This window comes from Pinus tabuliformis, chromosome 8 (genome assembly GCF_031772625.1).
Source record: "Pinus tabuliformis cultivar Carrire ecotype Pingquan chromosome 8, CPIR1, whole genome shotgun sequence".
Taxonomy (NCBI): domain Eukaryota; kingdom Viridiplantae; phylum Streptophyta; class Pinopsida; order Pinales; family Pinaceae; genus Pinus; species Pinus tabuliformis.
The window spans coordinates 1,858,120,389-1,858,132,908 of NC_142294.1; the positions used below are offsets into that span (position 1 = coordinate 1,858,120,389).

At 32.1% G+C, this 12,520-nt stretch overlaps 1 protein-coding gene across 2 annotated transcripts; it reads left to right on the top strand.

The window, feature by feature from the left end:
- The first annotated feature begins 4,078 nt into the window (after positions 1 to 4,078).
- LOC149243712 (sugar transporter ERD6-like 16) lies at positions 4,079 to 11,638 on the top strand. Of its 2 annotated transcripts, XM_089374605.1 has the most exons (18): positions 4,081 to 4,447; positions 5,126 to 5,188; positions 6,273 to 6,362; positions 6,508 to 6,567; positions 6,781 to 6,846; positions 7,089 to 7,154; positions 7,339 to 7,414; positions 7,622 to 7,686; positions 7,966 to 8,058; positions 8,303 to 8,383; positions 8,475 to 8,559; positions 8,647 to 8,693; positions 9,472 to 9,534; positions 9,629 to 9,688; positions 10,154 to 10,216; positions 10,380 to 10,439; positions 10,930 to 11,044; positions 11,244 to 11,638. In XM_089374605.1, the coding sequence occupies exons 1-18, from the start codon at positions 4,253 to 4,255 to the stop codon at positions 11,387 to 11,389; spliced, it is 1,494 nt and encodes a 497-aa protein (XP_089230731.1). In that variant the 5' UTR covers positions 4,081 to 4,252; the 3' UTR covers positions 11,390 to 11,638. The 2 variants fall into 2 exon arrangements, with proteins under 2 accessions (XP_089230732.1, XP_089230731.1); XM_089374606.1 differs by lacking the exon at positions 6,508 to 6,567 and having other exon boundaries at positions 4,079 to 4,447.
- Positions 11,639 to 12,520: the final 882 nt, after the last annotated feature.

The following is a 12,520-nucleotide window of genomic DNA, read 5'->3' on the forward strand; positions in this document are numbered from 1 at the left end:
TTTTTCTTCAGTGATTCAAAAGCATACTTTGTAATGGTTAATGCAAGTTAAGAAGCCTAGTGGTGTTAGCATATCCTTTTAGAGTTTGAATTCTAGAAGAAACATTTGACCATCCATTGGTGCAACACTTATAGTTCCATCAAGCTCACCAAAGATATAGTTTATCATCAATACATCAAATACATTGAGCTACAAATGCACTTCATCAGCAAACTCATTCATGATCAAGCTACTGAAGTGATATTTTTCCTACAGATGATCAAGTTGCTCACAAAGTCTCTTACAAAAATGAAGTTTCTAAACTTTGATCTATGTTAGGAGTTTAAGAAATTGTCATTAAGGGGGGATATGCTCTAATGCCTCCTTCCTTCTCGTATTTTGTCACCTATGTAAATCCTTCAATCCCATCCCAAGTTTTTCCTTAAGAGGGGATGCTAGGATATTTAGCCACTTTGAATTTAAGCAATTTCAACTTGGTCTAATGTGTTTATTATATAAAGATGTGATTCTTTAGTATGAATTAGTTGCATTATAATTCAATGGTCATGATACTCATACTTTGAAATATTTTGAATCATACTCACCTCCTCTATCTGATCGTAACAGTTTGATCTAATGACCACTTTGTTTTTTTTCCATTACCTTGAATTCTCGAACATTGTCAAAAGTTTTAGACTTCTTTGTAACATATATGGTGCATTAATTCTTGATTAAGGATACAAGGTATCAAATGTTATAGGGAAATTGAATTTTGCAATGTATTTTTGTTGGTGAAGCATGTAGGGTATAAGTCCCTCATTTACAAAGAAATTAGGCACCTCTCATTGCTAGGATCACACCCAAGGTAAATGAGATTACGATAATATATTTATTAATGGATCAACGTATAGCTTAAGGAAATTAAACCTAAATAGGAATAATAACACTCTTCCAACAATATATTTATTACGAGGTCATCATGTCACTTGAAGGAATTGAACTTAATGGAAATAATAACACTCCTCTCATAACCATGGGGACTAATGACAATTTACAATATAAAATAAAAATGATATTGGAAAAATTATTAAGTTGATTTGTAATTACAAAAAATAGATCATTTTCAAAGTATATAACAAAGTTTTACAAATAGAAGCATCAAATGATTAAAGTACTTAGGCACCCCTGAAGCGCATTAAATGCTATATATTATTTGCCCCTCTTTAAGAAGGTTTATGATGCATCTACACACTAATCAATTTATTTTACTTTTGATTTTCCATGTGCACACCAATCAATTTATTTTACTTTTGATTATGCACATGCACAATAATCAATTTATTTTACATTTCATGATGCACATGCACAATAATCAATTTATTTTACTTTTTATGATGCACATACACACTATTGAATTTATTTTACTTTGCATAATGTACATGCACACTAATCAATCTATTTTGCTACCAATAAAAGAATTTCAAAACAATTCATTATATCATTTACAAATAATTCTATAAAAAATGAAAATCTAGGTCATGTTTATATATGGGTTTAAAAATATAATTATTTTACATTATATGTTATTTTAATGAAAGATATTTTCACATATACATCAAATATAAAAATAATTATATAAAATAATTATAAAATAAAAATGAAATTTTAAATTTATATAAAAATAAAAATACCATAAATATATATTTAAATAAATTTATCTAAAATAACTAAAAATTAAAATTAAAAATTTATGGACTTTGAAAAAATGATGATTAATCACACTGTTAGACACTTTTTAATGCTAAATTATAATTCAAAACCAAAAAATAGTGTCCCAAAAAAATGATATTGACATTTATTTAACAAACTTAAATATAATACTATATAAATCAACGTTAATATATATTAATTATAATAAAGATATTTATACCACCAATTGTATAAATGTATCCATATTACTTAAAATAAACACATGCATTCCTTTACGTAGTTTACCTACCTTAATGATAAAGATAATATCCCATATAAGCACGTTTCTTTATATTAAAGATAACTTCCGCATAAAGGAGATAATAATAAAATATTATCGCTGGCCACAATTTCCTTTTTCCTAAACACCTTTTTTTGTTATAAAAACAATACACAATATAAGTACGTTTCTTTATAACGATAACAGCCAGATAATAAAAATAATATTTAATGTTAGTTCGCTTCCACATTATAATAGTAACTTCCAGATATACGAGATAATAATAAAATATCTATAAAGATCTCGATATACTGACTGGCCAGGATAGGATTTAACTTAAATGAGAGAAATGAAAATATCTTCACAATTATTTAAACTGAAAATATCAATATTATAAAATAAAAAAATATTTTAAATTTGTTATAATTGAAAAAGAAGTTGTTTATGGTGTGATTTTTTTTTGGAGTTTTTAGTTTTGTGGTAAAATTTTGATTTGTGTTATTATAAAAATAAAAATAATATTTAATGTTAGTTTCGTTTTTACATTATAATGATAATTTGTAGATAAATTAGATAATAATAAAATATCTATAAAAATCTCGATATATTTAACTTAAATGAGAGAAATAAAAATATCTTCACAATTATTTAAACTAAAAATATCAATATGATAAAATAAAAAAAATATTTTAAATTTGTTATAAGTAAAAAAGAAATTGTCTATGGTGTGATTTTTTTTTTGGAGTTTTTGGTTTTGTGGTGAAACTTTGACTTGTGTTATTTAAATTAGTTTTTTGATTGTATATGTAGATTCGGAGTTGTTTTTAGTGTGACTTTTTGAAGCTTTTAGGGTGCAGTGAAATTTTTCTAAAATCCGGCAAGAATTTATTGAAATCACAAGCTTGATGGGTAATCCTGTGCAATGGAAGTGCTTTGGGGATTTTCCAGGGTGCTGAATTCATATACACAGTCAAAAAACTAGTTTAAATAACACAAATCAAGATTTCGCCACAAATTTTTCCACCGGATTCCAGCACCGGAAAGTCCAAAAAATTGCACTCTTATAGATTCGGCGTTCTGAAATTTTTTAAGACATTTCTATTGTGCAGAAATTACCTACAAATTTGTGATTTCAATAAATTCTTACCATATTTTAAAGAAATTAGACAAACAAATCCACTCAAAAAACTTCATAAAAATAACTCAACTAAAAAAATAATAATTAATTATTAAATATAATTTAATTTAATCATTTAATTTTTTGTGTTATAATATTACCATAAAATCGGATTCTGTGAGTACACGAGATACATGTGTGTCGCGGTAAAACAAGGTCCACCACAATGGACAAGTTTCCCGAGGCATCTAGGTGGTTACCAAGAAATGAAATGATTGAAATAATGCTGATAAGTATCTGTTCATACCACTTTTCTAAGAGAAAATGGGGTTTTCCAGTACCATTTTGATTGATAAAGTTTGAAGGAAGTTTTCGAAAAATCAGATCATATTGGTTAAGTTCTAGATTAGGTACTGACGACACTAAATTCATTTTAATCATTAAAAAAAGTTAAACACTTCTAATTAAAGAAATTTATAAAAAAAATTACCCTATAGACAAAATTGCCACCTACTGAAAAAATCCAAAATTTACAATATATACGGCAAAGAAAAAACACTTAAATAAATAATTCGAAATAATTTGAAATGTGCCGGATTTATATAAATATGGAATGTTTTGTATAACGACAAAGCAAAAGCAAAAGTCCAGGAGTATCAGATAGCAGTACTGACAAGGTGAATCGAGGTTGAGTCAGCATCCTTATCGTGAATGTCACCTGTCACTGTTAAACACAATTCAAAGGGAGTTGCCAACTTGTGCCAACCCAACCTCGCCCACATGAAATACCTTCCACAATTTCAGGTTACAGTGTTTGTCTCGTCACATCATTAGTTAACGTGCAGCAAGATAATTTGTAGTGGTGTGGTCTTTGAAAATGAATGATTTATAACTATACGGGCAGACAGGCGTGTTCAGGCAGTACCCCACCAAAATCAAAATTGAGAGGTTCCAGGCTGTGATACCACAGATATTTTCATAGATAAGACATTGACATTTGAACGAAGCAGAAGATATGATCATGAATCATGATGGAATTTTGAAGGTTAAGTTGTATAAATCAGAGGCTGATTATGCGCTTTGCATATCAATAAGCCCATCGTGATTGAAACAAGGTCAAGGTATCCAGTAATTTAATAGGATCACAGAAAGCTTGGCAAGTGTTTCGTAGGCCTTATTAAAGTGCCATGACGATCAAGCTAGATCTGGAGCAGGGAGAACTGAGTGAGCAGGCAGATATCAGCCAGCCATTTCTGCCAGCTGAAGAGAACACTGAAAGCAAGAAAAGTTTCAGTGACAGGAGAAGCAATGAAGGTTCGACTGCAACAGTATTCCTCAGCACTTTCATTGTGGTGCTGGGCTCTCTGGAGTTTGGATACTGTGTAAGTATAATTCTACTACTTTGAGCATGGTGTAAATTCTTCTTTCGTTTGAACATGGTGTAATTTTGTTACAGTATCAAAGGATATTTGATGGATGGGAATCGAAGAATTTAACATTGAATTTGATATTATGAATACAATGTCAGGTGGTGAACAGTAGAGAAAAACTATGGTGTGGAGTTTGATGTAGAATTTTATACCATATTGAATTTCTGAATTGGAGTTTCTGTAATTTATAATAAATTACGATTTTGCTAGAGATAACATAATATTCACATAACATAATTTTGTAGATCGACTCGTTTCAAACTAACAACCAGTGTAGTTCCCGGTATTTTGCTTTTCACTTTTCCAACGAAATATTCACATAACATAATTTTGTTGACCAACTCCTTTCAAACTAACCAGTGTAGTTAACGGGTATTTTGCTTCTCACTTTTCCATTGAAAAAGTTAATGCAATAACATGGTGGTTAGCTTATCATGAGACACTGTGGATTGGTCCTAGCAAGGACAAGATGTGTATAATGATCAAGGGAAGTCATTAGAGGCTTGCAGAGATGGATAGATTCAGCCCATTAGATTAAAAATCGATATATTTGCTCCTATTGAGCACTTTTAACTCTGTATATGATGGATCACATAAGTTAATATTGTGTGTTTTCTTGGTGTATTGCAGGTGGGATTCTCTTCTCCTGTTCAGTCTGCCATGATCAAGGACCTCGGCCTGACTACGTCTCAGGTGTCTCTTCTTTTCACCTTTAAAAAGTATGCTATAAATTGCTATGAATCTCACTTATATATAGAGCTATGAATCTCACTTATAGATAGAGCTGACTTCGTTTAGCTGAATTGTCAGGTCCAGGGTAGTTATTATGCCAAAAGTGCCTCTACTTGCATCTGATCTGATTGGCTTGAGACTAATAATAAAGTATATAAAATATTTTTTATATATATATATGTTGAGAGAGACTCTCATTGGTTTGAAACTAATGATATAATATATATTATATATATGTGTGAGAGAGGGACATTCATTGGCTCAAGTGCTAAGCCTGAAAGGTAGTTATTCCAACAAAAAGTCCCCACTTGCACTAGGCATATGAGAATTAAAACCTGTGGGTGGCTTGATAGTCTGTAAAGAATTAATACCATATTTTCGCTATTAATAATATTCACTTTAGTTTTGGATTCCAAGTCAATGAGGGACAAAGATTTGGCAGACTTTTGGGCAGTTGTTCAAAACATGATACTCATACTGTTCTTCTACTTTTCCAATGTCTTGTGAAGTTGTGAACCATCATTTGTTATTGTACTTATAACCTTTCTAATTTTTACCTTTCTAATTTTTGTGATCGTGTAAGTCATTGTGTTGTTCGAATCCATTTCTGCTCATTTCTGCAATATATTGTAGTATTGCCTCTGTTATAGTTTTTTTCTGTTATGGAACTGAATTAACTTTTTTACTCCGTGGGAAACATTCGGCTTTGGGATTTTAGTTGCCTTTTCGTTTGTCACATGGTTATAGTTGCCCTTTCTTGCTTTTATTTGGAGTATATTCATGGATGTTTTATATGATCTATTTTGCAGTTAATATCCCACTCTCTTAACTGCAATGTCTTGTCCTCCATTTTCTTGAAACTGGGATCCAACCTTTAGTATTTTGGCATTTTAGCTTGCATTGGTGCCTTAAGTAGGCATATTTAATGGCATAATTTCACCTTTGTACCTGTTGGCCAATTAATGCTGATTTGCCTAGATCTAAAGCTGCTACTAATTCTGCCACATTTGGGTCATAATGCTTCTATTTAACTGGTATTCTGCAGTTTTCTACCTTTGGTTCGCTACTGACTATAGGTGCAATGGTTGGTGCAATACTGAGTGGCCGCACTGCAGATTTCTTGGGCCGGAAAGGAGTAAGTGTTTTAGTTACTGTTAAGGTTCCTGACCATTACTATTATGTACAAAAAGATTGGGTGATTGCATGCATTTGAAGTGAAATTAACTTGTAGTGGAGAGTTCCATTTTCTATCACTGAAATCCAACTGATTTCTAGCGCAGGCGTTAAGAGTGTCATCAGCCTGTTATGTGGTTGGATGGCTAATGATATCCCTCTTAAAGGTTTGTTGGGTTACTTATTAAGCCTTGTGGGTGTTTCAGTAGGTAAACCACAAAGTAGTTTTCAATCACAGCAAATAAATTCTTAATCTGCATTATTTTCAAAAGAGCAGGATGCCTGAGAAAGAAAAATTTAACCCCTTTTTCCCATTAAACATAGTTTCCACTTCCAGGAAAACAAAGATAACGATATGCTTATATTATATTATTGTGCAGCATGCATGGCTACTAGACATTGGAAGACTGCTTACAGGATATGGAGCTGGTCTTACTTCCTATACGGTATGTTCTTGTTGGTAGAAAAATCATAAAATATGGTTTCAAAAGTAAAGGTACATCTGGAGAATCATTTGTACCGTATAGAGTCCAGACTAGACATGACTAGAACAAATTTGGGTACTGAAATGGCAGTTTCACTTAAATTCCTTTTAATTTTAGAATTCCTTACCACTCCTGTTTTTATGTTATAATATTAGTTCCAAAATTCCTTTCCACACCGGTTTTTATGTTATAATATTTGACAGGTTCCTGTATACATAGCTGAAATAACTCCCAAGAACTTAAGGGGAGGGCTTACAACAACAAATCAAGTATGAAGCTTTGATCCACATGATCCTATCCGTTCCTTACAGTCCATGATTAATTAAAATGGACAGTTTTTATTTTTATTTGAACTAGAAATTGTAACAGCAACATTGTAGTTCACTATGCAGAAAATGAAGTCCTATTCATTTTAAAAACTTTAACATCATTGTTTTCTGCCTCTCATGGCAGTTGTCCATAACCATTGGTATTTTAATAGCATATTTGCTTGGGATGCTAGTCGAATGGCGCCTTCTTGCTATTATAGGTAATCATCACCATTAAAACTCTCTTAACCATGTTTTTCTTATCAAAGATGATAATATGGGAAGAAAAGATTGTTTCTATCTAGTTTGGAGCCTAATACAACGTATAAAGTACACAGCCCTAAAAAAATGCCTCAAAGACCTTGATTATATGATTGTTGTAAATTCAAAGATAAGAAACTGGACTTATATTTAACATGTATTTGCAGGAATCATCCCCTGTATTCTTTTGGTATCAGGACTCTTCTTTATTCCAGAGTCCCCTAGGTGGTTGGTGAGTAATTATTCCTTTCCAATGTCATTTCTTATGGTACATTCCCATGGGCATATTGTTAATGACTTTTTAGTGTATTGAACTGTAGTTTCTCAAATTGGTCATCACGTATGCTCTTACTTAGGTTTATAAAGTTAAAGAGAATGGGTGGCAGCATAATAAGAGATTCAATAATACATACAAACCTAGAAAAGTTCAAACTTTAGATATACATTACTATGCAGAATTCAAGGTGTCATTTATAATTTTAGAATTGATTATTGCCATTTGCTGTTTCAGGCAAAAGTTGGCCATGACAAAGAATTTGAAGAAGCATTGCAAGCCCTTCGTGGAAAGGACTGTGATGTTTCTGATGAAGCAGCTGAAATCAGGGTGCTTACTGTTACTTTAGGTTTTCTGCCTATAAATTATAATTTGTTAAATAAGTAAAAGAAATTGTACAAAAATATACTAACCTTAAATGGTTGCAGCTGATCGTGGAGGAATCCTAAGGTAATTTAATTCACAATAGTGAAGAATACAAGAAAAAAACGGTTATATTTATTCATTTAGTTGGTTATATTTATTCATGAGTTTAGTTGGAATGACACTCTGACAAAAAGCTTGTATTGTTCAGGAATATGTAGAGGAGCTGGGAAACCTTCCTAGGGCCAAAATATTGGACTTGTTTCGGTTGAAGTATATGCATTCTGTGGTTGTAAGTAGATTTCCTTTTAACAATACGGTTTGCAGAACTTGTGAACAACCATTGATTAGTTTCATGATAATCATTACAAATATATATTCAGGTTGGAGTTGGCTTGATGGTATTCCAACAATTTGGAGGAATCAATGCTGTTATGTTCTATGCCAGTGAAATTTTTAAAGATGCTGGTAAGTTATAACTAACCTCCTCTGATTCTTTGGTGCATTTTTGAGATTCCTATTCTAGATGCCAAATTGATTTGGATTATCATGCAGGCTTTTCTTCCAGCAACATGGCATCAGTTGCTGTGGCTGCCCTACAGGTGATTATCTTCATGTTCTCTCATTTTGTTTTATGATTTCCTTGTGATATAACATGCTTCACTGGTGTCACAAACTTAATTTTAATACATTATTCCTTGTATTTTTAGCTATGATATATTTTGGGCAATTACATGTGTATAAGGAAGGCAAAGAAAATTTCAGAGGTTAATTTTCACAAAGGATTAATTTTCCATATTTTTTTTGAGCTAACTTTTATTGTTTTTAAAAATTACTCACCAAATTTATATGGAAAAAATATTTTGCTTTAAAAATTATTAAATTTTTAGATACTAAAATATTTAGTAATTCAAATATTTTTACAAAATATTATAATTGCATATTAATAACTAATAAAATTAGCCAATCTTTCTACACTTCAAAATAAATTTCTATCCTTCAAAATTTTCACAGCTCCCAAAATTATGCTTATGATCTATGCAACCTTATCATACAGTCTAATTTTGTATATATTTGTGAGCATGTGTGCAGTTGAGAACTTGTGTGTGTGATTTCTTTTCTTATATGTAATTTTTAATTTCCATTGCTTCAATCATGATATCAAAATGCATATACTGAACTAATCTTCCAGTTCCAATGAGATAATTCTACACCTCATCTTCCATGTTGAATGTGTGGTAAATTCTCCTTGCATTCTACTACTAATTTAGTGAGGAAGGCAGAGGATTACTTCAATATGATACATAAAGTCCTGGCATTTATGCATAGATGTCATTCTTAGCTAGGGTCCTGATAATGTGTTCTTGTCAATTTTGCTAGGTGCCAATGACAGCAATAGGTGCACTGTTAATGGACAAATCCGGACGGCGACCTCTTTTAATGGTATGCAATGATTTTCACCTAAAAATCAGCTGATTTAAACTATTTTAATGGACAGATGCTGTCTAATGCAAAAAATTGAATGAATATCTCTCAGGTTTCCGCTGGAGGAATGAGCATAGGGTGCTCCCTAGTTGGAGTGTCATTCTATTTACAGGTCTGTCTTGCTTTCTGCTCTCACACGCGTGCACAAACACGCATACAAATAGAGAGCAAATTCCAAGATTTTCTGAAAGCAATGACTTTCATAGGACAGACTTTTAATGGATATAATATATGAATTTAGTTTAAATACACATGTCCCTATCTGTTTAACTGAGCGGTTAGGACATTGTGAGGTTTGACTACGAAATGTGCGTCATGTCAATTGAACTTGCTCTGTGATTAATATATTAGCTGGTACCACAGTGAAGTTTAAACAATTTCAAAGATTCAGAATTTTTTTTGGTTTGTTCAATTTATGATGATTTGAATTTTGAATATCATGATTTACACAATATTTCATAAAATTTACACCATGTTCTATAACATGGTTATAACCAATTGAATTGCCTTATAAATTCAGACATTTTTATCAATTTTATTTGATATATATTTTTTACATTATTTTCTATCTGTGCAGAATCACGAAAGTGATACTCATCTTTCGCTCGTGGTGACTATATTGGCTCTAGGTGGTCTCTTGGTGAGTCTCATACATATACCACTATTGAAGTAATTATTTAATTTTTTTTTTCGCTGGTTGATGTAATGGAGATATAGATTAAACGGATAAGTTCAAGAAATACAATGATGATTCTTTTTCCCATCATTTTACTCATGGATTATTTTTCCTTTGCTTTTATCAGGGCTATATTGCAGCATTCTCTTTGGGCATGGGTGGAATTCCATGGATTATAATGTCTGAGGTTAATATCAAAAACAAAATTTTTATTTATGTCATAATATTGCAATATGATGCATTGAGTCCACTCAGCTAGCTTTGAAATGGGTTAAGTCCATTTGTTTGGGTCATATTAAGTCAAATATGGTCAAACTTGCAAAGATTCAGCTAGTTTGACCAAGACTGTTTCAATTTGACCGAGTAACTTGGTGAGGTTAACCGACCAGTTTTAAGTTTTGATTCATTTTCATAGCCTTTTGGTCACTATTTGCCTCATTCATATTATTTTCAAGTCTTTTTATTTCCCAAGTTTTTCTCAATTTTTTTTTCCTTTGATCCAAGTCATACCTTTACCCTTCTACTTTGGCCCATTGTTCCCAAGTCTGAGTCACGTGACTATGGTATGATGCAGAATGCAGATTGTGGCTGTTATACTAGTAGCTTTTGGTTTTGGTATGATGCAGAATGCAGATTATGGCTGTTATACTAATAGTTTTTGGTTTGAGTTGGTTCAGATATTTCCTATAAATATGAAAGGCATTGCTGGCAGTTTGGTGACACTTGTTTGTTGGTTTGGGTCTTGGGTTATCACAGTCACCTTCAATTTTCTTCTTGCATGGAGTACAGAAGGTGACAAGGATCATTCCATGAGATCACTCAATTATTTCCATACTTAATAACAGGAGAGAAAATCAATTGTTCTTTTATATAATTAAAAAATAAAAGAGTAGTTTATCAGCCAATGTCAATTTTTAGTAAATTTCTTCCAAAATAATATGATCACTATGAAGATTTGGAGTAATAATTCCTTTAATATGGTTTCTTGCAGGTACATTCTTTCTCTTCGCTGGGATAAGTGCATCTGCAGTGTTTTTTGTTGCATATCTCTTGCCAGAGACCAAGGGGCAAACTCTGGAAGAAATACAATCATCATTTGAATCATTTTTTACAAGAAGAACGTTGAACGCCAACTAAGTGTTTTAATAGAAATCTGTATTCTGTCTATTTTAGTAAAAGAGCTGAAGTAGTAGGAAATCCTATTCTTTGTTATTGTGAGAGCATTATGCTTCAAATTAAGATGTTGTTTTCCAACTTCCAAGTTTCATCCAGCACACAAGAATTGAGAGAGATCAGTTTATGTTAGTGAGAATATATGCTTGGTGTGATCAAATTTAATGAGTGTAACATGTTTCTCTAAGAAATAAAAGGATCCATCTTATTCAAGCAGAGGATTACAACTCAATTTAGATAAACAGCGTATCTTTTACTCTAATTCTGGGTCCCGAAAAGAAAGCATAGATCATTCAATATATCTGACATTTATAAAGCCTGTGATGAGTTTGCATTCTGATCTAGGTGGATGTTGGTGGCCACCCACTTATCCCACTTGGACCCTCGCAACTGTCTTTTTTAGCTTTTTAGTTTCCTTATTTGTAGCACAATTTACTATTTTTAGCAGTTTTTCGGGTCCTGAACTTTCAGAGTTGTTTCGAGGCCCTAAACAACGTTTTTTGGGAAATCTAGGGGCAACGTCGGGATGTTGCCCTTCCCAAAGTTATAGTTCTCGGATAGATCTTTCTAACGAGGTATTGTACGCGTCAAACTGAGATCGTATGCCAAAGTTAGGACCTTGGGAAATTGATGTACCAATTTACCCAAACGGGGCCCACAATTTGGTGTTTCATCTTTTAGTGTTAGGGTTTGGGATGTTAATGGTTTTCCATTGTTTCTCAACAATAATAGGCCTTCGAGCCTCATTGTAACACAGTTCAGAGGCATGTAGTCGCCACATCGCTTCTCAGAGACAAGCTACCATCGCCCTAGCTAGTTTATTTCCAACTCTGTTTGTAAGTATATTTCGTATTTTACATTAATGAAATGAAGTATTATTTCCACTGCATCTTTGTGTATATGGTTATCTCAGTGTTTTGTTGCGTTCTTGTTTAAATCCAAATCACATTCGTTGTAAATAACATGGATTGACGATTTCTAAACCTAAAATCAACGATTCTTTACATTAATTTGCATCCAATCTTCTAGATCTTTCATGTTGTTTTGTTTTCTATTAATTATTCATAGATAGATAAAGTAGGAAACCACACAATA